Below are 25406 nucleotides of genomic sequence, written 5' to 3' on the forward strand. Positions count from 1 at the left end.
CCACGAGATGGCACCTGTGACGTCATGGTTCCCCTGTGCATCCAGTAAAAAGTAAAAGCTTTGTTCATTGGACAGGAATAACCAATCAAATCACGCGATGCATTTGAGTGGGGCTTTTGCGCGGTTTATTTGAGAAGAAAGCGAGCACTGTTGTCTTCATTGGCCAAGGGTCATAACATAACAACATGAATTATTTCCAGTGATCGAGAGCGAATACGAGGTCTCTTTGGTGGAGGTATTGCAGTGAATGTTATTAATATATTCAGGATTTAAACAAGTTGCTTGATTCCCCCTTTTCACCGTTAAATCTTGGAGTCAATCAGTAATACGTATGTTGTTCGTTTTGTATAGGTGTTGATTGTAAACGTTGTGGATTTCGGCCTATGACCGTGATCCACTGTTCATTAGATCGGGTCTGAAATTCATTGCCTTCCGTAAACCTGGAAGAGAAAAACAGTTCAGTTCACCCCTGCGATCACAAGCTGTATGTTTGCATGCATCTCTTGATCGCGGAGGAAAAAATGGCTACCATTTGTAAAGTGCATAAGCTTTTGTCTCAACTTCAATTATCCTGATATGCTGCGATCCCTATTTCATGAGAATTCTGAAATGATCTTTAAAATATACATTGAATCGTAGGTAAAATTGATGCAAATATCATGGCTTCCTTGAGATCTCCTACGTCTATAATTTAAGTGCGATTACGTCTGTTGCAGATATTGCAAGGAAACTTCTGTAAATGAAATATACAAAAGATCTTCCAAAAACTCGTCAAACTTATAATAGGTAGTTAAAAAAAGTAATAAGTTAAGATTCCACACGGTTAGGCTGGATATATTGTTAATATTTTCACCTCTTTAGGAGAGTTGTAGTAATAATTAATTTCGGCTAATTTTCTAGGCATGAATTGTATGCACAGGCAAACAGTGGACCAGCTGTCATCATTTTTTCCTTCTAAGAGAGATAAATACGATAAAGAACAGGATTATTTAAGGTACAGAATGGACAAATGATAGGGATGTGATATGATGTTGTACTCTTCATTCCTCTTTTTTGTACATTTTGAAAGGACAGTTATTTTTCAGGAGTAATCAAAAAGTGAAGTTGTTAACTGAGATTTCTTATATCGCTTTTAAGAATGCAGAGAAATGGTGTTACACTTCAGCCCCTGAATTTCCCGGCAACTCAGTCGATACTGTGGTAAGCACATGTGTATGGATTAGAACACTTTCTAATTACTTGTTGCACAACCAAAATCAAGTAGATCACTATTGCCTTCCTATCAGAGTGAGAGAAAGTATCAACAGAAGCTGATAAAAACTTAAAGTAAACATGAGCAAGCTTCAGTATATTTGAAGCTTCAAAAATTAATTGTGACCAAGTTGTGATCAGTTTTAGTTTTGTATCTGATTGGTGAAAAGGGAATAGCAAGTTTCCTAGACAAATTAGTTTATCACAGAGCAAAGAAAAACAAAACAAATGCAAAATAGTACATACCTTTTGACACTTGGTCGACAATCGATCTATGAGAGATAACTATTGCTGTCTGGTAGTGTATCCTGGTCAAATTCCTTGCCTTCCACCAAGTTCTAGAATATATAACCCTAGCTAAATTGCATTCATGAAGGGTTTTCTTTTTCACCTATAGGAACAGAACTGCTCAAGGAGACACTGAAATTCTCCATCTCACAACTAAAAGGTAACAAATTTGGGTATTAAGAACCTGGAAACCCTTGACCTCTGGGGATTCATAGCAAAGTGAAAAATCCCATCCAATCCTGAATTTTTTTTAAGCTTCTTTTCTTGTAATTTCTTCAACTGTAATAAACTTATCAGGATCACTTTGCTATTTTTCAGTACCCACCCATCAAAATGATATTGTAATTAATTTCCTATTTATTAAAGAGAGTAAAGTGTCTCCTCTAGGAAGACAAAAAGTTCCTCAGGAACCCAACCCTGACAGTTCAGACTCTTGTAAACAATACATTTGTGCTTCACCTATAGTTTCAATGTGTTACCACATTTTTAAATATTTTTGGGACACATGTTGATCTCATTTTTAGGAATGTGAGGCTGTACATCAATGAGAAGACTCTGCATTTGGCTCGCAGACATGCTAATCAGACAAAATCTTCCAATGAATGTTTCCTTGTTGGAAGCATCTCTGTTGACTCAAGTAAGTAAAGTAAAGAGTAAAAATCTCACAATGTCTTTGTTTTAATTATGTCCTGAGGATCACTCTACAGAACACTTTCAGTATCTGAGCAACTGAGTACCTACCCCTCCCCTGACCCATCTTCAGCCCTAACTCATCATCAGTTTACTTTTATTGCATTAGGAGAGGAGAAGGTGTGTAGTTGCTTGGATACTGACACTGATCCCACTCTACAACTCAACCCCTAACAAAAAAAGCATTAAACAAACATGAAAAGACTTAGTGAAGTGGAGCTAGTGAAGATGTAGGGTACTTCTAATAATTTAATCTATTACAACTCCTTGAAAAATTTCAGAAGAGGACAGTATTGATGTAACAGTGGACAGATTTGATCCAGGCAGAGAAGTTGTGGTCAAACAGGGTATGGTCGTCACTTGATCTTTCTTCATTATTATTAGTATTTTTACATCAAGTTGCTTTGACCTTGAATGTAAAACATTACATGTACCTGTTGATTTTAGTCATAACAAACTCAATGCAAGCCACCAATTTCATTTTTATTTTATTTATGGTTTCAGGTACTGGAAAAGTCAAAAGGAAAGTTCCCACTACAGTTGTTCCTGGAGACCACATTGTGCCTATAACTGTGAGTTGTTGTTCGAAAATTACCTACTGCTTTTCCCCACAACATTGTTTCTTTTCAGTAAAGAAATTTGCCCCTATCTTCTTACTGATCTACATTGACAGTGTTGAAAGTAAACTGTTAAATATAGCTGATAGCACAAAATAAGTTGTTCCTAACAAGGTTGATGGCACTCTACCAAATTTTGTGTAATAATCGGAAGGTTAGCAGTTAAAGATACATGTATGTTAAGTATGACATTCTATTTTTCTGCTTTGTTTATTTTTAAGTTAATCCAAGGTCTGAGTGGTGCTGAGAACTCTGTAACACACACAGTTGAAGAATTTCAGAGAGCATTTCAGGTACACAATCCATGAACACAGTCTAGATAATTAACAATGATTCATGTTAGTACATGTATTATTGCTTACTAGTTAGTGGTTTTGAATTTAAATATTCATGAATAATGTTGAAACCATTCTCTTTGAATTGTTTTGGTTACTGGTATCGAGATAAGGTACCAGTTCCCAGCATAATTTAACAGTTTCATTTTATTTAGTCAGCAAAGACTTCAAATCTCTCCTTTGAAAAGTGATACTCCAAACTGAATAGCATCTTTTGTACTCCTTGGAATTGAATTTACTTTATCAGGTTCATCACTTCCTAGGTAATGCTGACAAAAAAGTGTTCTTGTTTTAATCACCTAGCATGAGGTGATTATAACAAGATATGACTAAATACTCAACCAATCAGAGTGTGTGCATCTTTGTAATCACCTGAGCAATTATACTAAAAGTATATATCTACATATTACTATCATATTAAAAACTGCAATACAATTATTACCTTCAATAAATAAACTAAAAAATTACGACATATTTCAAAGTTTGGTCTAAATTGGATTGGTTATGATTATGCAGGGGTTATAACCACTCTTGATTAAAGTAAACAGTAAAAACTTCATGTTGGCGGCTTTGAAGTCTAGTGTTATAAATTTCTGAGAGAGCGGGTGCCAGTTTTGTTTGAGTTATAAGGCAAATTTTTCCAGTTGCTTATTGACAAAACCAACTGATGGTAAAAATTTTTATCATCAATTAGGTCCAGTTTAGTAGGATTAGCAGCCAAGAAACTGTGAATCTGTCGCACCTTGTGAGCTTGAAGGTCTGCTGTCACTCACATGGAGATACTGATGAGATCATATTCAATGTTAACTGTAAGTGTATGACACTAACAGCTTTGGGCAAAATTAAATCATTTCTAGTAATTTTTTTAAAAATTAAGCTGTGACTGTATAATTTTTGTTCTGATTTTCTAGAGATATTATATTTATCCTCTCTAACAGCTTGAAATTTCCTCGTTAACCCCATGATTAACTTGAGATGTCTCCCTATGATATCCATAAATTATTCAGCAAACAGGTGATGAGAATATTCAAACTTATCAGGTAGAAGCTGCTATCTTGATCTAGCACCAAGTTCTCATAACTAATTTACAAGGAAATGTGTAGCAGCTACAGGGGAGAATTAACAATCAGATCTTGGGAGTTGAAGGGTTAATCAGTTATAAAATTATGGTGTTCTATTAAGATATCACTCTTTGGCTGCAAATTGAATTTTTATTCCTGTTATATTTTCACTGATCAAGGTAGTGACATTGTGAGGAAAGGGTACAGGCCAGTCACTTTTAGGAGTTGAGTGGTTCAAGGGCCTTCAGAGATCAGAGAAAAAAATAGAGATGGTCATGCATTTGAAAGCATGTACACAGACCTTTAGTGCTTTTCTGAATTTTTTCCTCAGGAATTCTCTATTTGATATCTCATAGTGTCCAATACAAACCACAAAAATTCATTTTCTTGATCAAATTTTGTAAAGATAATGGCAGAGACTTCACACAGGTTTTGAGAATCCTACTGATCCTTGTAAGATTTTTCATCATGGATTGTTGTCATGTGAGCACATTTGCTGTCAAAAAAACAGTTTCCAGCGTTTGTTAAATTTCTGTGCTAAAATAAGATAGCTGTGTATGTGCCTGGTGCTGCTTTCACCTCACAGCAAATTAACTTCCAGAATTTACTCTTCAACTTAAGGTGGTGTTATTACCATGGGAACAAGACTGTGTGCCACACCTGTAGCAGCTGTACCCATCATTCCAACAGCGCTGGCCAGAAATTTGTCAGGTCCACTAAGACTTAGTGAGGTTCAAGGTATACCAAAATATGGGTGAGTAAACTGTGTGGGTAAGTGTAGGACATTCATGACATTTATTTTAAAATTTAATCCTTTTTCAGTTACAGAATATTATTATTGGTGGCTCTTTATTCACTCTTTGTAATTTGTGTCTTAATTGAAATGCCTTCTTATTTATGCAACACATTTCTTGTTACTTCAGATATTTGACTATGGATCACACAAGGAAATTACTATTGCTGCTCGAATCTGATCCAAAGGCAGTTTCTTTACCACTTCTTGGAATGTATGTTGATTACTTGATAATAAATATTCTCATCTTTTAAAAACGAGATGTGTATACTTTTCAATAAAATACCATTTCGTGCTCCACATCTAGTCACTGTCAGTTCAATGCATACATGAGTGTAGTTGGATCTATGAATTTTTTGAAAATTTGATGCTTTTTCTACTTGATAAGTTGACTAGTTCTGTTGAATAATTTGTTTTAGTTGGGTCAGTGGAATTTACAACATTCATCATCCTTTTATATGGGCCTGCTGTCTGTGTTTTCTCCACTCAGCAGCTCTTCAGCAAAGGTAGGTCTAAAGTAACAAGAAATGTCATAAACCATTTGACCCCTGTAAGTGAATATCATTCAATTTTCTTTACAATATGACCAATATGAATGATGTTAAATAGCTGCAGAGTTAACCAGCCTCTAATGAGTAAGCAAACACCGCAGCCCTTTAACTCCCAGATCAAATTCGTAATTCTCCTTACTGTCAACCATACAGTTCTTATAATGTTAGTTCAGAGAATTTAGTGTTGGAATATCAACCAATTGTCCCCGAATTTATATTTTTCTTTATTCTCATCACTTATCTGATTGATTTTGTATTGACATTGTAAGGAGAAATTCTGTCTTGGTCACTCATGGGAGTTTAAGGGTTAACAGTTGATGTTATAAGAAAGAGAATCTGCAAGCCCTTACCTTCAAGGTAATAAGTCACTTGGTTTCTTTTTCTTTAGGGTGTTTGCTCCTCCAAACTCCTTTCTACTTTTGTTATATTCCCCTGTGAAGAGTACACCAGAATTCTGGGAGTGCCGACAAGATCAGGTAAATATAGGCTTAATACTGGTAACAGAGTACCCTTGAGTCATTGACTTCCTGAAATTTAGAGCTACCTATTGTGTTAAACTTCAGTCTGTATTTCTGGCTTTGCACTTGTTATCACATCCACTGTTCTGTTTTCCTGAATATCTTTTAAACCTCCTTTGTGTCTCAACACCTTTTCCATTCCTTGAGAAGTTTGTAAACACACAAATTCTTCCAATTCTCATAAAAGACAACAGCTGATGGGGTATACAGAATAAATCTGTCAGTTAATTTTGTACACAAAATTAAATTTTATTGCTTTAGACAGAGAGAAATGATAACTTATTTTCTTTGTATTTCTGCTTCTGATATACAGGGGAGACCTGAAGTGAAAATGTTTGAGTACCATAGTTGTTACGAAAACTTGCACTTGGAAACAGTGAGTACAAATATAGAGGATTGTTACAGATTTTCATAACCTTTAGCATACATAAAAGAAAAGTTATGGAGTGATATGAGACTTTTAAAGTATTTTCTAGTAGTATACTTTGAATTTAAGTGGAAAGTAAAACAAACACCTTGTAACTTCTTTCAGCCACTTGGTTCCAGTTCTACTGAGCCATTGTGCTTTGAGCTGTTTCCAGCTCCTGAGGGAATGGGAAGAAGTCATTTTGAGCAAGCCATGCAGAACTGGGAGAAAGAACAAAGAACAACAAGGTAACTTGAGATGGTTGAAACGATGTAATCACAGCATACTTTTGGTGTTAATTTAAATTTGCTCCATCAGGTAAGATGCATTCTTCAGCAGTGGCTTAGCACTGTAAAGACTAATTAAATATGGCTAACTCTTGACTAGTATTAAATGACACTAATCAAAGTCTTTTTTATTATTATTTGATCATGTGATTTACCAGGTTAGGTGAAGATGAAGATCTTTCTCCCAGGAACCAACCACTCCCTCTAATGAGAGAAGGACCTGAGGAAGAGGAATTCACTCCAGTTCCCAGGCCCTCTCCTTCTCCTCATCCTCAAAACTTCCAGGTGAGACATTTGATACAAACTACAAACAGTCATTCAGGGTCAAAAAGAGTCATCCATGAGTCTTAATTGCAAGTGTAGAACCTATAATGTCTAAACACTAGCATTGATTGTAGCAGTGTTATAGTAACTTAACAGAAACAGCTTTGAAGCTCATGTCTTTTTAATCTTTCATCACAGCTTGTAGCCAAGACATCTCTATCTCTCAGTTTTGATGAGGAGGCAACAGCTGACACCTCAGAACAGGGCTTTGCTAATCAGAAAATCCTACCCAATCCAAAACAACGTGTGCAGGGTTCAAAATTGCAGAGCCCACAAGACCAAGAAAATGATCATACAAGAAGTATCAGTTCTGTAGGTTTAGTAAAAGGGAAAAAATTGGTGGCAAAGAACAGCAGAGAAGTTAATTCGCCATCAAGAGAACCATTGAGGCCAATCTTAGCTCCAAATCATACTCACTCAAGGGTTATGAAGACAAAACAAACTCATCCATCATTACCTCAGAAAAGACATTTCTCACAAGGCTTAGTTCCATCAGTTTCCACTCAGGGAGTAAATAGAGCATTACATCATAAAAATCAGAGACCTCAGCATGCTCTTGCAGAAGTCACCTCTGTTAAGTCTGACAGAGATGGAAAGCAGGTGTTCTTGGAGCAAGTGGATGTTGTTCATGGAACTGAAGTAGGGAAAGATAATCATCAACAGAACACAAATCCAGTCATGGTAACCAAACCTCAAGGCTCAAAAATTGCAGACCATGAAAAATTGCACAGTTTTACAGGACAGGGTGAGGTTTCCTCAAAGCACAAAGTTGATGGAAACAAAGGGAAACCATTTGATCAGAGACAGTCTATTAGATTAGCAGATAACAGTAACAATCCAAAATTAGTAAACCAAATTCAAAAGTCTTGTTTGGAGACAGTTTTTGAAGGAGAAACCCCGGATGGAACTTTAAATCAAAGTAAAGATGAAACACAACCAGAACTTCAAATTATTGAGGAAAACTTCCCCACAAATAATAAATTGTGTAGGGAAGAAAATGCTGGTGTCATCTTGGATCAAGATGAAGAAACAGTGCAAGGAAATGTTCAAGAACTAAGAAGTAGTAAAGAAAAAGGATTTTATGTTCATTCTCCAGACAGCAGAGAACACATTTTTGAAGAGTTTACTTCAGGTTCCGTGGTGAGTGAGAATGTGCCACTGCAATCTCAGGAGAAAGAAAGGCTGACACCAAAAGCTAATGAAGAGGATAATGACATCCAAAAGCATCAACAGTTATTTCAGGAAGATGCAAAGGTTGCAGGAAATATTACTGCAATGACAAGAAAGGAGAGTTCCACATCAGTGGAAGAGTCGAGCCTTCCTGATCCTTACCAGCTTCTTATGAGACAAGAAGCTCAGCTAAGAGAACTTCAAGAACAGGTACATAACTGATATTGCTGTGTGTGACCAAGACAGAATTTCTTGTTACACTGTCAATACAATATCAAGGACACAAGTGATGAGAATAAAGAAAAATATCAACAGGGTGTTAATTTGTTGATCCAATACCAAATTCTTTGCAATAACATCATACAAATAGTATGGCAGACAGTAAGGAGAATCACTGATGGGATCCTAGGAGTGAAACGATTAGATAAGTTATAATTTATGGAAGCCAAATCATTTTTACATTGTTTAGTGTAAATCACCTTGAAAACCTGCTAGATTGAAACCCTACACACCCTAACAGTGATAGGGATCTAATTTCTCCGCAGAAGTATAACCTCTTGAATCAAGCATTGAGGTCAAGTAAATCAAAGAAATGATTGCAAATTTAAGAAGCTCTGTATCTTCTTGATTGTTGGACAAATTCTCCTTGTAAGAATCATAGGAAATGTGTGGAAAAAAATTGGGAGAATTTGCAAACTTATATTAGGGTGTAGAGGGTTAACATCAATTTTTTTTAATGTTCCTCAGATCAAACTACTTCTACAGCAGCAAAATGCTCAGCTTCTTCCCACTCCCAACGCACTCTTAACTCCTCCCAGATCTCCCCACTTGGAAAGTTGCCATGGCAATGACAGGTCACCTAATTCCTCCCCCATCTCTATGGTTACAGCATGTACCAACACAGGAGCTAGTCTGCTATTTGGAACACCTTTAAAGTTTATTGGCAAAAGATCAGCTGCTACATCACCAATTAAGGACTTGAATCTGAGTAGAAGGTCTGTTCAGAAAGTTGAGCTCATTCAAATTATTTTCTTTTCTCTGTCTATAATCCATCTTCAATGTGCACAGATATTTGTCTGTACCGAGACATGAACAGGTTTTCTGAGAGTTACATGATTCCTTTATGTCCCTCCTTTGTCTAACACCACAATTAACACTTTCAGACAAGTGGACCTTGCTATGGCATTTTTTAAGAAATGCTTTGGACAAAGTTTAAATTCTGTACAGTACATTAAACTATGTTTACTTGTTTACATTTCAATTCCAGAACTTTGTCTTCATCAAGTCAAATTGCAAGTGAAATGAGCTCACAGACAGATCAGGTTAACTCTAAGCAGTCACACCAGTCTAACTTACCTGCCAATCCTGATGAATTAGCCAATCAGGTGATAGAGATTGATGACCCTAGTCAAACATTAGCCTCTTCTCTTCAAGCTGTGGATATCCCAAGCTTTGTTGATAGTCCCTCAGGTGTGACTAGCCCCAGTTCTAATGATAGGGCTGAAGGAGGAGGCATGGAAACAAATTTCACTAGTCCTGTGTTGGGTAAGTATAAGCTTCAAAGGGAAGAAATTGTCAGCTTCTCTGTTTAAAATCTATACATACTTTTGACACTACAATCTGCTTGAACCGAAAAGCCTGTTCTAACTCATGTCATGATTCTCAGGTAGATGCACTGTCACTGTTCAGTGCACGCTGCACTTTGCAGTGAGAGAGGTAATTGCCTTGTCAGTGCACTGATGCACTGTACTCTTGATCAAGTGGTACTGTTGATCAGGTTAGAGAGGAGACTTGTGAGATGGACACCTAATTGAAAAATATGTAAAATTACTTGGTTCGTGAGACTGTACTTGTCCTTTCATCCTTAATCACAGCTTTTTCAAATTATAACTGTTTCAATGATAACCCTGACCCCCACCCCCAAGGAAAAATCAATTATGAAATACAAATAAAATAATTCAATAATTAAATGCATTAAATATTATTAAAGTGATCTGAATGTCTTTTCACCACTACTGTAGGTGAAAGTGCAAGTATTCTAATGGAACAGAGACAGAAAGAATATATATCACAATCAAAAGATCAGGAACTAGTTGGGGGAAATGGCGAATCCAATCATGATGGCCTGTTACAAATAAACGAACGCCAGTTCTATGACAACTTATTGGTATGTGCCTATTGCAAATATGTATTGATATGTAGGTGATCAAGATGTGTAAACACATCCAGTGGGAATTCATGGATTGAATGTCCTACTTTCTGCCTCAATCAAGTATCCAAATCTTTGCACCACATTTAGGACCAAGTCAAGAACATTCTTGATCATCAAGTTCAAGAACACCATACATCAGAAGACTCTCCTAAGAAATCTGTTCTCAAAGAACCAGCCACACCCTATTATGCCACCCGAGAGGAAGTTGTTATGGCAACAATGGGGGAGTTGAAAAAGTTAAAGGCCTCACCTCCTGGAGCTAAAGATGAACTTACCGAGTGAGAATCTTCTCTCAATACGTTGCAGTGTAATGTGTGACATGTAAATAGTTTAAACTATTATTATTTTAGGGAGATACCTGCTTAGCTGCCCCAAAAAACTCATCAACAATTCAGTTCCTTCTCCTGGATGGGATGCTATTCTATCATTGGTAACATCATAGCATTTCTTCAGTTTTCCCTAACAAATTGATAGTTCCCATTTTAAGTTCCAGGTGAAGAGAGAGAATGTTTGTCTCCATTCCAACCAATCTTTTGCAATCCTCTTGGTTGAGTCAAACACAACCGGAGTTGCAGGGCTGTGCTCTCCTAGCACCTGGTGACCCCTGAAACCTTACTTTTTTTACATTTTTGTTTTGTTTTTTTCATAAAAAGCATATGCTGGGCACCCTGGATTTCGCAATTTCAGAGCACTGAGCTCCCTTCAATTTTGTACGAGAGCTCAGCCTTGTGCTGTTTCAGTTTGTCCTAAGCTTTCTCTCGGCAAGTTTTGTCAGTTTCCCCTCTTTCAGCCATGATGATGGAAGCCACCTCAATAAAGACCATGTCATCACAATCACCTTTTTTCAGTCATCATAAATGAACCTCGGAAAACAATGAAAACTTCATAAAATGGCTATAAAAAGCTTGGAGGGTAGAGAAGAGTGGGGGCAAGGGGGGGAGTACAATGGGGGTAGTACAATGGGGGTAGTACAATGGGGGTAGTACAATGGGGGTAGTACAATGGGGGTAGTACAATGGGGGTAGTACAATGGGGGGAGTACAATGGGGGGAGTACAATGGGGGGAGTACAATGGGGGGAGTACAATGGGGGGAGTACAATGGGGGGAGTACAATGGGGGGAGTACAATGGGGGGAGTACAATGGGGGGAGTACAAGGGGGGGAGTACAATGGGGGGAGTACAATGGGGGGAGTACAATGGGAGAGTACAATGGGGGAGTACAAGGGGGGGAGTACAATGGGGGGAGTACAATGGGGGGAGCACAATGGGGGGAGTAGCTGTAAACAGATGAGTTCTCCATCCTATGGGCGTCGTCACTTTGTACAAAGTAAATTTCCTAAGGGTGATCACTTAGCAAAAGAGAAAAGATAATTCTACACCTAATCAGCAGAATTCTCTGACTTAATTTTGATAGCCTGAAATGTATTTTTATTCAGAGGTGGATAATATTTTCCTGTCACTTTACACAACTATTCTGCTTCTTCAGTTCTTCATAAGAACCTTGCTTCCTGCAGTTGTAGTACATTTAGGTTTTTGAGTGTACACAGCAACATAGTAGAAGGATAATGGTTTGTCCTCTTTTGTATCATCAGGAACCATGTAAGCTCTCTCCCCAAACAATGGCCATTCCATAAATCAGCATCACTGAGTAACATACCAGATCAACCAAACATTAGCTACTTTTCACTGTCAGTCGACGACACTCTCGATGAAGTTTTTAGTGAAGCAGACTTCAAATACCTCACTGATGATCAACGGCATGAGCTTGGACAAATCAACAGTTGTGGAAAAAGCCACATCCGCCACAGAGCTGTTACTTTTGACAATGATATTTCTCAATCTCCCATGGACTATACATGGAATAACTTATCTATGGCTACCCAGCAGTACCTAGGAAAGTACTGCCTAGCTCCTCAACATCCTACAATTTCTGAAGGTCAACATGGACCAACTATGGCCACGAAATCAAAAAGAACCTCTGCTTGTGATTCTGAACTATTCAACTCTGAAACATTCCGAGGTTGTGAAGCACCACCTCCTACTCCAGAGCCTGCCCCCAAAGATGAAAATACTTCAAATATTTTAGACATAACCAGGCTGAAAAAGCTTCCTAAGTTAATTTGATGTGTGAGATACTGACAGAAGTAGTTCTGAATCTTAAAACAGAGGCCATTGACCGGGATTGACCTAAAGTTATGGGTGGAGAGGATTGCAGTGAGTGGAGTTTAGAGGTCAGGATTAGTTTGTGAAATTATTAATTTAGCTGGTCAGGGAAATTTTGCCTTTTCAGGGTAATGTAGGGGAATTTCAAAATCCTATGACTGTGGCAACCATAACTAGGATATCCCCTTCCAAACTGAAAGGAGTTGGAATGTGAACACATGGTTTTTCTCTGGAATGTTACACATCTAGTAGAATCTAGAGATTTGTGAAACACTAATGATTCTCCAATTGCCATCAAGACTTCCTTTGTGGCTGTGAACCTACCATCTTAAAGTATAAGTGGAGATGATTTATATTTAATCTAAGGCCATGAAATTACTTATTAGAAGTAAAAAAATTGGCATGTCAGAGGCCAAAAGAGATCACCTAAAGCTTGGTTTGAATATAACAAATAAAACAAAACTGTAACCAAGGACAGTACCCTGAAATTATTTATTCCACATTTAGTCACAAATCCTACCTGTAAAATTTCACAAAGACCTGCTAAAGGCATTTGAAAAGAATATTGTATTGACAATACTGCTTTTTAAGCTTCAAAAAGTAAACTTAATCCTAGTCAAATATTATTAGGTTGTCATTGAAAGTCTCTTCAAAAGAGTTAGGAATTAATATTTTTCTAACTTGGCTAAAAATTAGCCACAGTATCTGAAAGCTTCTCTGCCAGCTTTCTGACTCCATTGTGAGATGTTGTTAATACTCTTCGAACAATATCCCGGATTCCAACATCGATAAGCAGAGGGGTATAACGTGGTACTGCCAAAAAAGATTAGTTTTGTGATGAGTTGCTTGTCTGTTAATTTAGCTCCTGATCATCACATTACCATGAGTAAGTCATTTTCATAATGGGACTACAACAGCTTACAAACCTTGAAAAAGTTTGCTAAAAGTTTTCGAGTTTGTCTTTTGCAAGACATGTAACCAAAGGTGTTGACAAGGAGAATTGGTATAAAAATCAAGAGCTTCATTTGTTGTTGATCATTTCCTTTCTTCTCATGACCTTAATGTGTGACTCAGGGGTGATATTGTAAGGAGAAACTGCAGGTCAAAGGGTCAAACTTTTCCATGTTCATATGGGAAAGGTGTGCATGTTTGAGTCCGAAATTCAATAAATTGTGACAGTTGTCTACCATAAGCATAACAAGGCCAGCTGAGTGTAAATCAGGTGAGAATTTTGCGACAATCATAGCTCAATTTGTTTGCTATGTATTACAAGACCAATTGAGCAAACTTTAAAGTACCCTGTCTCAGACCTGCATCAAAAAGGGGGGGGGTAGGAATTTATCTGAGGACACTCAATGGGGTCAAATAGAGGTTGCCCTCTGTGCTCAGCCTTTCAAAAATCAAATTCATCATCCTGTCTGAGTTGTTTAGTAGCTAGGGCATTGTTGAAACAATTTTAGATCAAGAGGTGCTTACCATTACTAGTGCAGATATGTATGATTGCCCATGAGGCCCACATCTGTACAGCAGGCATAGCGCACAGGAGGAGTGGGACAAAAGATCTGAATGACCTAACAGAAAATAGGAAAAGGGTTATAATTGTAATATTTACTGTACAAAAACATCAACAATGTTTGAACTAGCACCTCTCAGAGGAGACTAAGGATCAATTTTTGATCCATAATAATTTACGTAAAATTATTCACATCTCATTGGCTGGAAACAGGAGCATTTTCCAGGTAACATGAGTGCAAAGTAAAAATAGCATGTGCATTGTCAAATTTTCACCCAACTGGACCTTCTATGATGCTTTTTTTCTTGTAAATTATTAATAGTTAAAAACATGGTTTTTCATGCAGTTTGGTCTAAATAAGCACTTGTAAATTTTTTGAAGACTACCAATTGCGCTTGCCGTATGGCTTGTGCAATTTTGTTGTCTTTGTACTATTCATCAAAAGATAAAAACCAACCAGTATTTGATAAAGAAAACCTTGCAAAAAGATATTTATACAAACATATAGGTAACAAACTCGTCTCCAGGAAATTCCCAACTTTCCACAGCTTGTTCCTGATAAAGAGAAAAATGCAACATTTTTACCTCGACACTATTGGTGTCACAAGAGTGACTATCATCTCCTTACAACATTACCTCCAAATCACACATTAAGGTCACAAGAATAAAGGAACTTATCACCAATTAAAGAGGCTCCTGATTGTTAAACAAGTTCTCCTTTCTGCACCTTTGGAAATTTATGGAGAGCAGTATGGAGAATATACATAATGATGTTAGGATTTTGAGGGTTAATAGAGGTGAGGGGTGGGGGAAAATTTTTAAACCTGAGATTTTTGAGTGCAAAAAATTTTACACCTGGAGGTCTTGATTTTAGATCATGTCCCCACCCTCCTCTCCCTAATTCCAATTGCTCCATTCTAGTTCTTTTCAAGAAGTGAGGTCACTTGAATGGACTCACACAATTTTAAAAATGTGCATATGAAGACAAATAGTACAAAATCTCTTCACTTTTCAAGAAATGACATCCAGATTTACTTGTACATGAGCCTGAAGTAAGAATTTTCTTATTTTCAAATTAGCTGTTGATATAAAATTTTCTCAGCCTTTCCTTATATTTTGAAAAACCCATGAAAAAATGTCAACCCAAAGATGAATTTGTTACAGAAGGGTAACTCAAAGCCTACTATTGTTAACTTGCAACTGTGCCCCAATGTAAGGCTGACAATACCTACCAACTGATGAAGCATATACTGTTTGCTGTGTGACAAAAGCTCTTTATCATCAGGCCACTCCAGCATAACATTAGACAAAATCCCACCACAAAAATAGGACAACTGGAGAAGCCCGTTGTCCAGGAAAGACCTACACAAGACAAGAAGTAAGCTTCACTTTAGATCCATGGCCTTAGACTGATTTTTTTTTATCAACTAATTATAATCATTTGTTAGTTAAAAAAACAAACACGTTTTCATTTGTTTCCTCAAAAAAAAATTTTGATTAAATGCTCTTGACAAATATTTTTCCACAAGTTAAAACATTTCTTGACGGAAAGTGTTATCATGGCAACACAACTTTAATAGCCTGTTGCTCTTAAAAACACTTAGTAGCTTAATTTTTAATTGGCTTCATGTGCCTTTCAGTCTCACTTGTTGCATTTGATCTTGTTGCAAAGCTTTGAAAAATCACTTGACATGTAGATTCAAAGCCACCTTAATTTGTTGCAAACCAACTCAATATTCCTAACTTGTTTTCAAACATTTGTCAAACAGTAAATGACATTACCCTAAAAGATTCATGAATTCATCTGTGATGAGTAAATGCCTCAGACTTGGAGTCTCAGCTATATTGTTCTAAAAGACAAAATAATAAAAATGAATTTAATCTCATTTGCTTTGGGCTATTGACTGATTCCTCTTTGTAGTTGTTGAGGCATTCCAGGCAAATGTGATTCTCAATTTTTAAGTGAAGCCTTATAATTGTTATGAAAAATTGTGTCACTACTCTAAGCTGCAACTACTTTGGAAGCAATGGCAAGAGGCAAAAATTTTTGGTGAAGGGTCAAAGGTCGTCAAATTGGCAGCCTGAGTTCAGTGGTCATGCAGAAAGTTGTGAACTTTTTAATTCCTTATTGCTTAGCTTCCTACTTTAAAGTGAGATTAACTAAGACACGAAATGTTATAAATTGCTCTGTCATTGCCTTTTCTTTCCTGGTACATGATATTAACCTTCCCATTTCTATTTTTTTCTAACTGTCCATCACAGAAGACTTAAATCTTATCTCTGGAAACCATATACAAAATGACTTTAGGATCAATGTTGAACTTGGAGAATGATTGTTTAGCCTTGTGGTAGACCTATGCGTAATAGGCTCTTCTTATTGGCTCACCAGTATTATAAGAAGCTTCTTTTTGATAATGAAATTTTTCTCTTGGTTTTCTCCTCTGAACACCTAGAGTTGATTTTATAATGCATCAGATTAAACATACAATTGTTGACTGTAACTGCACCATTAAGAAGTAAGACCAGGCTATATTTGGCAACACTATGCCTATGGTTAGCACCTGGGTAGGTGTGTGTTGGCATCAACAAAATCTCAGTTGGATTGGATTAGATCAGATCACAGACATGAACTTCCAGTGGGCCCAGCATGCTCCATTATGTCATGCAGACTTTTACTCTTATTTTTTAAGTATTAATACTTTATAAATGATTTGATTTTTTTACTTTTCAAAACTTTTATTTTTGGTCCATGATCCAATCCATGACCAGATCTGTGATCTGGTTCATGGTTTGATCTTGTCAAATCCTGTCTGATCCCAGTTTTGTTGATGCATGGTGTGTGGGAGCTGTGAAACTTAAAACAACTCTAACTGTGTTGTGCTGTTGCTATGTGACAGTGTGTGGTTGACAATGTTGAGGTGTTCTTCAAAAAAAATGTTCAGTAATGTTTCAGAGGAGAGAAAGAGATAAACAGTCAAAAAGCTGATTATTATCAAACATAGGCGTGCATGGCATGCAAGAGTTTTTTTTTGGCTGGATGGGTTGAGGTGGGACAGTTTGTGTACTTAATTTTTCAATTTTTGTCACCAAAAAGAGTAAAGAGAAAAAAATCTAATTTATCTTAACTAGATCACAGATATTATATGGTCTACTGTTTCTATTGCATAAATACTTCTAAGTTAAAATGAAATGCATAGGTGCCATGCTTACTGATGTCTCCTTTTCAGCAGTTGTTTGGTCTCGTCACACAACACTCTCAATTTCCTGTGTTAGAGAGAGCGTGTCACGTGATGAGACCAAATATTGGTTGCAAAAGAGACTAAGCTTTCTGGCATTCCTCCAACAGAGAGAAGATCAAAATTATTTGTCTAAAGTTAGTTACCTCAAATTTTACTAGGAAAAGTAAATTGAAACTCTGATGTATCTCTAACAGACCCGAACCAAAGATATATTAATGAATAAGTGAAGATATGTTGAACAAGAGAAAAGGATAATATTTCAAAGAGGGCTCCTTGATTGGTTGTTGCCTATGAGGAATTTGCCTCTGTGTTTGAAATACATGATAAAATGCAGGTTTTTTTTTACAAGGAATTAACATGCAGTTGGGTTTAGTCCAAGGTAGCTTAAGGCAACTTTAATTTGTAGAAAAGTCAAACATGGAAGAATTGCATGGAAAATTCAATATCAGTAGCATTTAGTAGTGGGCCACACCACCTCCTTGCAAATATTTGAGTTTATTTGACAGTCTCTAGAAAAGGTTGTTCTTGTATACCTTCAGGCCTTGCACTATCAGTTGTAAACCTCCTTTCTCAACAAACAGAGAACAAGTGCTTGGTGTCTCATCTGTGAATGACAGAAAGAACCACTTATTTTCATCTGGACAGCTCACATAAATAAAGGGGGTAAGTTTCTAAAGAAACTGTGGTGCTGTGTCGGTGGGAGAGTATAGCAAGTAATTTAGTGTTAACAACTGAGTTGAAAACGTAAATTGGCCACCATAAAGGCTAAAAAAGCAGACGTTTTGAGCATTAGCCTATGTCAGAGCAATTGAAGAAGGACTGATGCTTGAAATGTCAGCGTTTTTATCCTTTACAGTGGCCAATTTACATTTTCAATTCAGTTGTTAACACTAAATTACCTGCTATACTCTCATAGCCTTACTCCTGGTATGCTGAACCCTAGTGAGGGTCATTGTATTGTATTGTATTATAAGGAAAAAAATTAACTCTCATATGATAACGCCTCAGGAAAACTGTCAGGAAAAGCTGATGAAATGGCAGGGGTGGTGGGTAACTTCCAACAAGCTTACATCCTATCTACTTGGACATTACCAGTCTCCTGATCACTCCTTGGAGCTGGAAGCTGAGTATAGCTCAAGTGAAGTGGGTAAGTTTTTAAACAAATGCTGGTAATTTATTACTCCATCAGATGCACAAGCAATATGGCTGCATGGTCTTATTCACAAGGCATCAATCAATGAAAGTGTGTCAGCCTTTTTCGATATTCTGTATTGGCATCTAAAGTTGGAGTGGCTAAAGATATGTGAGGCGTGTTACATAAATGGACACCATGGGACAAATATTTCAGATATCAAAATTTCCCAACACACTTTTGTTTTTCATTATTCCTGGAATGTTTTGACAAAATTTGATGGAAATTGGTCAAATCCATGTACCCTATAAATTTGCTCAAAAGTGGTTTTAGTCCTTCCAAACTGAAATGCGAGATTTTAGCTCATAAAGGTTTGCAACTTTCTTTTTTATCTCCATAGCTCAGCAGAGCTTTGAGGAGGACAACACAATAACGAACAAATTTGGCAAAAGCAAAGGCAAACCCGCAGAAAAAATTAAAAAAAATGCAAAATGAGCTGAGGAGCAAGACAATGAATCAACAGACACCTTTTAAAATTATGATTTGTGGTGATTGTAAAAAGCACGATGTAAACAAAATATGGAAATAAAATGAAAAATGAGCCCCAACATAAGCATTTGTCCCAAAAATTCCCCTAGTGAATTCACTCAGGTATAAGATTATGACACCTTCCTGATTTATTAACTTTTATTTGAAAATACATTTTCCTAACTAACTTGGGTGCTTTTAAAGATTTCAGAATTTTTTTATGTTAGGTTGAATGTTTGAATTCAGTCAAATTAAAGAAAAATAGATTTTTTCTGCCTCTGAAGGTGGGAAGTAACCTTAAATGCAAACTTTTTTCCACCTAAATCTCTTTTTAAATTTAAAGTACAATTTTGCAAACTTATTAAAACATTGCATACCAGTTAAGTACAATAGAACAGTAAGTGCTAGACTCAATGTGAGATCCTCCTAGAAAAAAAGGGATTGCATCAAACATTTTAAAATATCATTTATAATTATTTAATTATGATGAAAAAGTTGAGAGCAGTTTCATAACCCTTTAACTCCCATGATCTCATTAGTAATTCTCCTTACTGTTTGCCAAACAATTCTCATGATGTTAGTTTGGAGAATTTGGTATCAGATCAATTTGTAATCCCATAATTGATATTTTTCTTAATCCTCATCACTTGTGTACATGATGTTGTGAAGATATAGTAAGGAGAAATTCTCTCTTGGTCACTCATGGGAGTTAAAGTGTTAAAAGGACATGGTTATAAAATCTTGGGTAAAATGATCACAAGCCAACTGAAATAAAGAAAACAAGGAAATATGACATGTTACCTATGGCAAAAGTAGAAATTGATTATAATGAAAGCGGCTAATTTGAATAGACAGTCAGAGTAATTAACCTTAAAAAAATGCATATGTTAGTCTTGGCTTTCCCATGTTTTCTATTTGTAGAAAATGTGCTAGCTTTGTATTCCTTTATTGAAATGATCATATCTCTATGCTGAACAATAACTCTGCTCTTCAAACTGGAAGCTTAGAACCCAAAGGCAACCCAACAATATCCTACAGCTTTGTATATTAACCATTATGGTGATGACCCAGCACACGAGGCCTAATCTAACCTTTCTTTACTCTGCTTGTTCTATTATAAAAAATGACTGATCCATACCTGACTTGCACTGATCTTTTCTTGAATAAAATTAAACATGGTCTGTAATTTTAAAATGAGTTAATTAGTATAAAGACAATTTTTATATATTGGAAGACTCATTTAATCAACCACAATTTACCATGGCAAAAAATGTTGCTTGATCAACGACAGTCACTAATTAATGAATCTAAAGTTAATTTTTATTGATTTATATGTTACGTCTCTTACCATAATGTTTTTCTCTGAGCCAAGAGCATGTGTTTCTTGCACGGTCAGCTGCACAGGTGTGGAATTAGAAAAGCCTTTAATTAGTAACCTTAGATTAATATAGTTTTAGTGATTAAAATAATTGTCCAGACATGCATGTCTTTGCAGACTCAAAGATCTGATTTTCAATTCTCCCCTCTAGCTGCTACACATTTCCTTGTAAATTAGATACTGGAATTTGGTGTTAGATCAAGATAAAGAGCTTCTACCTGATAAGTTTGAGTATTCTAGTAAGCTGTTAGCTGGATAATGTATGGATATTATAGGGAGAAGTTAAATGATAATCACTTCTGAGAATGAAAGAATTAACTGATTGAGTGAACAGGGAAACTAAACAATAAAAAGAAAGAGAGAGAGAGAGAGAGAGAGGGGGTGGGGGAAGGGAGGAGGAAGTGCATATTCAAGCAGGAGAAGCAATTATTATTCAAAATGTCTGCAGGTACTAATTCAAGGGGAAATGCTAATGAAATTTTGGGTCAATGTCAGTATCTGAGCATGCGCAATTACACACCTACCCCTCCCCTAACCACCAACAGCCAACTGATGACAAGTCAAGTTAATGTTGGTTTAGAGAAGTGGTAGTTGTGTAATTGCTCAGATTCTGGCATTGCATGATCCAAACTTTCTTTTGGCATTTCCCCTTGAATTAGTTCCTGCAAACATCTTGAATAATGGGTGCTTCTCCTGCTTTTCCAATATTTGAGTGTCAAATTGAGCAAAGAATCTGTCCAAAAAATGCAATTTTTATGGGATTTGTTAGTTCTGTATACTGCAATACCTTAGCACACAGATTTGCACATAGCTGTATAGCCCGCTGACAAATATCCTGGTTACCATGGAAATTGCACAGAGCATCCATAACCAAGCATGATGCTTCAAAGTAGTTGAATGTCTAAAGAGTAAAAAATAAAAGTTATTGCTTCCTAACTCTATTTTGTGACATACATCTCAAGACAGTTATACTGCCCTAAATTTTTGGCCCATATTCTACAGCCACTATTCATTTAACATTCTGGAGATGATTTACAATATTTGAATCATTCCTACTTACTGCTTTTTCACGAACTTGTTGTGTCTGCAAAATTAACATACACATCCACAAAAGCTAAGGAAAGAAAGAAAAAGGGCCAATGATCATGACAAACACCGAGTAATTGAGTTAGGTTATGCAGACCAGGAAAATATTGGCATGAGGCTGTATAAGAATTTCCTATCTGTTCCTTGCACTCAGTCAATGAACACATTAATTCTGCTCTGGTTATTTTCTGATGTTTCATTGCTCTGTCATTTTGTCATAAGATCAAGCAGAATCAAGACATAATAGAGTGTATTTGATAGTAGATTACTGTTTGTCGTGATTCATTTATCATATATTAAATAAAATGAATTCTTACCTGATGCTTTTCTGGAAAGGTTCTCATTGCTGATAGAACCAAAGATGCAACTTTACTGAAAAATCCAACAGAAGATATAACTAAAAATAATCACATTGGATATCATTCTGTTGTCAGAGTAAGCAAATTGGGGGAATAACTTGCACAAAGTGCATTTTAACTTTAAAAGATTCTGACTAATTATTCCATTTTAACAAATCAAATAATAAATTTAAAGAGAAAATTACCACCTCTCTTCCTAAGATTGATAAGGCTGTGGTTTGACAAATGAGATTCAGAAGGGAGGGGGGCATGGAGGGTTTGCACTCCCCACCCCTCTCGCTTAACTGCCAACTTTTGAGTACTACATTAACCATTTCAAACACTGGTTTTTTTGTGTTGTGTTGACAGGCACTAAAGGACGGCTGGGGTTTGATTGCCATGGTGACCGCCTGGTTGCCCTGAATACTATTGTTATCTTCTGTTGTACAACAACACCAGCCCCCTAATAATGTTTTGAAAGTGTTTTAACCATACCTAATCATGTATCTAGAAATAATTTTACCTTAACAAATGGGGATGCACTTCTGGCCCTGCTTCCCATCCTATTTCTCTGATAATGTTAAATACGCAAGCTCTGAATTCAAAAGAACATTCATTCTATGGTCAAAACTTTGATTTGAAAATAATCAAAATTTTTAGAAAAATTTTTTTATTTTAATAAACAAAATTGTTTTATTTTGAATAATTATCATAACTATTCAAGAATCTTTGTGAATATTAACTTACGTAGCCCCTAATTGAACATTGAGATCACCCAGATGTTTTTCCAGCGGAGTAAGAACAAGCTGTACAAATGGAATTGAGAAGAATTAAACTAATTTTAAATCCTAAGGATTTCAAAGCATCATATAGGTAAGACTTTCCCCTTTGACAAAGAAAAATATTAAGAGACAACATTCTCGAATGAATTTTTTTCAGTTCTGCAGGGTTTTCATAGGAAATGCAGTAAGAATGAAAACAAAATTCCTTAGGCCTTTGAACTGTAGTTGGAGAATTCTGCACTGCAGGTAGTGAATTCTGCAATTTCTAAACTTAATGAAAAACCTGCTTGTGGTTGTTAAGTCAGTGGGGTTAAATACTCACATTGCTGCTGTCATAAATCAGAAAATGTAGTTCAAAATGAATATAGGTTAAAAAATTTTTTTCTGAATATGTTGATCACTGTTACAGCTCAAAGGACCCTAATAAACCTTAAGTTTATTAAATGAGCCATTTCATTGTGTACCTTGAGAATTTGTGGTTTTCTTGCTGTCCAATCATTACTGATGCGAAACAGTCCACTCAAAGCTTCTCTCATGTAATCAGCTCTGTCTGGGTACATTTGCAAGGAATAAAGGATCTGTTTCTCAGTAGCTTCACCTGTAATCTGATGAAAGTGAAGCTACATTAGTTAATTTGATTGTTGACTTTGAGATGCAAATAGTATGAGGAGAAGCTTATGAAGAGCAGTTGATCAATAAAAATATTTTAGACAATTACACTAAATATTATGCAGCCAAGTCACATATCCCTTAAGTTAAAAGCCATATCAAGTTGTACTGCACATAAGTGTAATGTGACTTAAACTCTGATAAGGCACTTTGGAAAGAACCTGATGATTGTTGGGTGTAATCTTGTGATAGACTGGGATCCTGTCCAAGGAGGGAGTATATAAGTATCACTCTAAGTAATGCTTCATGCTAAGTAAACTGGGATAAGCTGCAGCAAAATGGGCCTCTGAGGTTTGAGTATAGACTTCACATCAAGTCTCTGAACAATATGGAACTCTGAAGGCATTTTATGAAAATTGCAAAATATTTCCAGTAAACTTTAAGGATTTCCACCATTCTGGTTCAAAACAACGAAATTTTTTTCACTGTTTCATATTATTAGTTCATTATATTATTATGATACTTCTACCTTAAGAAGAGGAGAAATTCTTTCCAGTTGTTCTTGTAAATTCCGTGACATCAAACAAAGGCCAAGGAACTCAAGTTTAGGATGAGAACTAAGAAATGACTGCAAAGCGTCTGCTGTTACTGCGGAAACACCTGAAATATCCAGAGAGACCAGGTTTGACATCATACATTGGTCTGTAAGCATTTCATCAAATTTTATAGACTCCATCGTCCCATCGTGGTGCCAATCATTATCAGAGCTTCTTGAAATATCAAGCTTTTGTAATAATGTAAAGTCCTTGAACTCAGCAGGTTTTGTCCATATTGCTACTGGTGTGTTAAAAGCGATTAATGTTTTCAGCTGACCTCTCAGTTTCCCAAATGAAGAGACATGTCTTATCGCAGTGTTAGAGACATTAATGTGTTGTAAACGATCCATATTCTGTGCAGCAACCGACATCAAGTGGTCATTTATAGGAGTGCAATGGCTCACATCCAAATGGGTCAAACAGCTCAGTGGCTTCATGGCAGCAAAGTCTAAGACAAATGATGTGCAACTCAAATTTAACTCCCTAACTGTCGATGACATTCCATTCAGCAGTAGAAAAAATAAAGACGAGGAGAACATTTTTGTTTCAGTTAAGTCTAGTTTCTCAACTCTGTGTTTTCCAAGGAGTAGTTTCAGCACTGAAAAACTCAACTGACATTTCCTGAGATTGAAATTTCTGATTCTACATCTGCGCGGATCAACAAATAAAGATGCAGTCCTATCTGTCAGGTTTCCATCACGGGAGAGACATCTCATAATATTGTCTGCCAGGTGTTCGTGGAGAAATAACGGAGAAATGAAACTAAGTTTTTGACAAGAAACCTCGCCGTACTGGACACCTTGAACATCCTTGTGGCATAAATCTTCAATATTAGCACTGATAAAGCTCAGGCATATTTCTTCGAGAGAAGCTGGTGAAACGGTGCTCATGTTGAGACGCTCTTTTACAATGCAAGGCACTTAGAAGAAAATATAGTTGCACTAAAACACATGCAGTAAAAGCATTTTAAGTTCCTCCACTTCTTTGACGCTCCTTCCTTGCGCCTTAATCTTCAATCATGCAGCTCCATCTAGAGGAGAGATGCAAGTCCACAGAAATCGGAACAACAGTGTACGACTTTACCAAACCATTTAGTTCAAAAGATGATGAAAAAGTGATCTTCAATCATGCAGCTCCGTCGAGAGGAAAGATGCAAGTACACAGAAAATCGGAACAACAGTGTAACAACTTTGCTAAACCATTTAGTTCAAAAGTCTGCTAGTTATGACTACTTCCGCATTACGTTTGTTTTGAACTTGGTCAGCACTCGTTTAATCTCTGAAGCAATCCGAGCATGCCCGAGTATATATCGACTTCATTTCGAGTTTCCGAACAGTTAACCAAGGTTTAAAAACAGTTTTCTTTGGTAGGCATCGAGCTTTTATCAAAACTTAACTGTATATTGCGTTTAGTCTTAGATCTGCAAAGATGTCTTTAAAGAAAGGAAGATGGAAGGACTCAGCTCAACAGGCAAGGCGGCTGTCGCAAACTTCATCTTGAAATTAAACACGAATAGAAAGTTTGATCGGAGAAGAAAC

General features: G+C 36.5%; 2 protein-coding genes and 2 long non-coding RNA genes across 6 annotated transcripts; 2 read left to right on the forward strand and 2 right to left on the reverse strand.

Annotated features, from left to right (window-relative positions):
- The first annotated feature begins 77 nt into the window (after positions 1-77).
- LOC113687104 (uncharacterized) lies at positions 78-13291 on the forward strand. 2 transcript variants are annotated; one of them, XM_027204807.2, is made up of 22 exons: positions 78-235; positions 901-994; positions 1138-1200; positions 1649-1699; positions 2064-2176; positions 2511-2576; positions 2734-2801; positions 3068-3139; positions 3876-3990; positions 4864-4996; positions 5166-5249; positions 5455-5541; positions 5975-6062; positions 6418-6480; positions 6637-6758; positions 6956-7082; positions 7260-8501; positions 9039-9286; positions 9559-9836; positions 10313-10458; positions 10591-10781; positions 12097-13291. In XM_027204807.2, exons 2-22 carry the CDS (start codon positions 903-905, stop codon positions 12626-12628), a joined length of 3981 nt encoding a protein of 1326 aa, XP_027060608.2. In that variant the 5' UTR covers positions 78-235; positions 901-902; the 3' UTR covers positions 12629-13291. The 2 variants fall into 2 exon arrangements, with proteins under 2 accessions (XP_027060608.2, XP_089042799.1); XM_089186673.1 differs by having other exon boundaries at positions 210-329.
- Positions 5409-7093, reverse strand: LOC149038045 (uncharacterized). The gene is made up of 4 exons (XR_016180898.1): positions 6953-7093; positions 6620-6731; positions 5937-6018; positions 5409-5547 (listed from the first exon to the last, which is right to left on the reverse strand). It is a non-coding gene; the product is annotated as an uncharacterized LOC149038045 (long non-coding RNA).
- On the reverse strand, positions 13141-25123 carry LOC113687099 (protein zyg-11 homolog). Of its 2 annotated transcripts, none has more exons than XM_089186690.1 (17): positions 23802-25123; positions 23128-23268; positions 22629-22687; positions 22405-22476; positions 21861-21915; positions 21518-21571; positions 21245-21358; positions 20428-20475; positions 20218-20259; positions 19457-19505; positions 17953-18023; positions 16567-16629; positions 15963-16030; positions 15413-15542; positions 14698-14735; positions 14144-14238; positions 13141-13480 (listed from the first exon to the last, which is right to left on the reverse strand). In XM_089186690.1, exons 1-17 carry the CDS (start codon positions 24756-24758, stop codon positions 13353-13355), a joined length of 2184 nt encoding a protein of 727 aa, XP_089042816.1. In that variant the 5' UTR covers positions 24759-25123; the 3' UTR covers positions 13141-13352. The 2 variants fall into 2 exon arrangements, with proteins under 2 accessions (XP_089042816.1, XP_089042814.1); XM_089186688.1 differs by having other exon boundaries at positions 14683-14735.
- On the forward strand, positions 18304-20216 carry LOC149038046 (uncharacterized). The gene is made up of 2 exons (XR_016180883.1): positions 18304-18566; positions 18952-20216. It is a non-coding gene; the product is annotated as an uncharacterized LOC149038046 (long non-coding RNA).
- Positions 25124-25406: the final 283 nt, after the last annotated feature.

Source organism: Pocillopora damicornis, chromosome 11, assembly GCF_964200805.1.
Source record: "Pocillopora damicornis chromosome 11, jaPocDami1.2, whole genome shotgun sequence".
NCBI lineage: Eukaryota > Metazoa > Cnidaria > Anthozoa > Scleractinia > Pocilloporidae > Pocillopora > Pocillopora damicornis.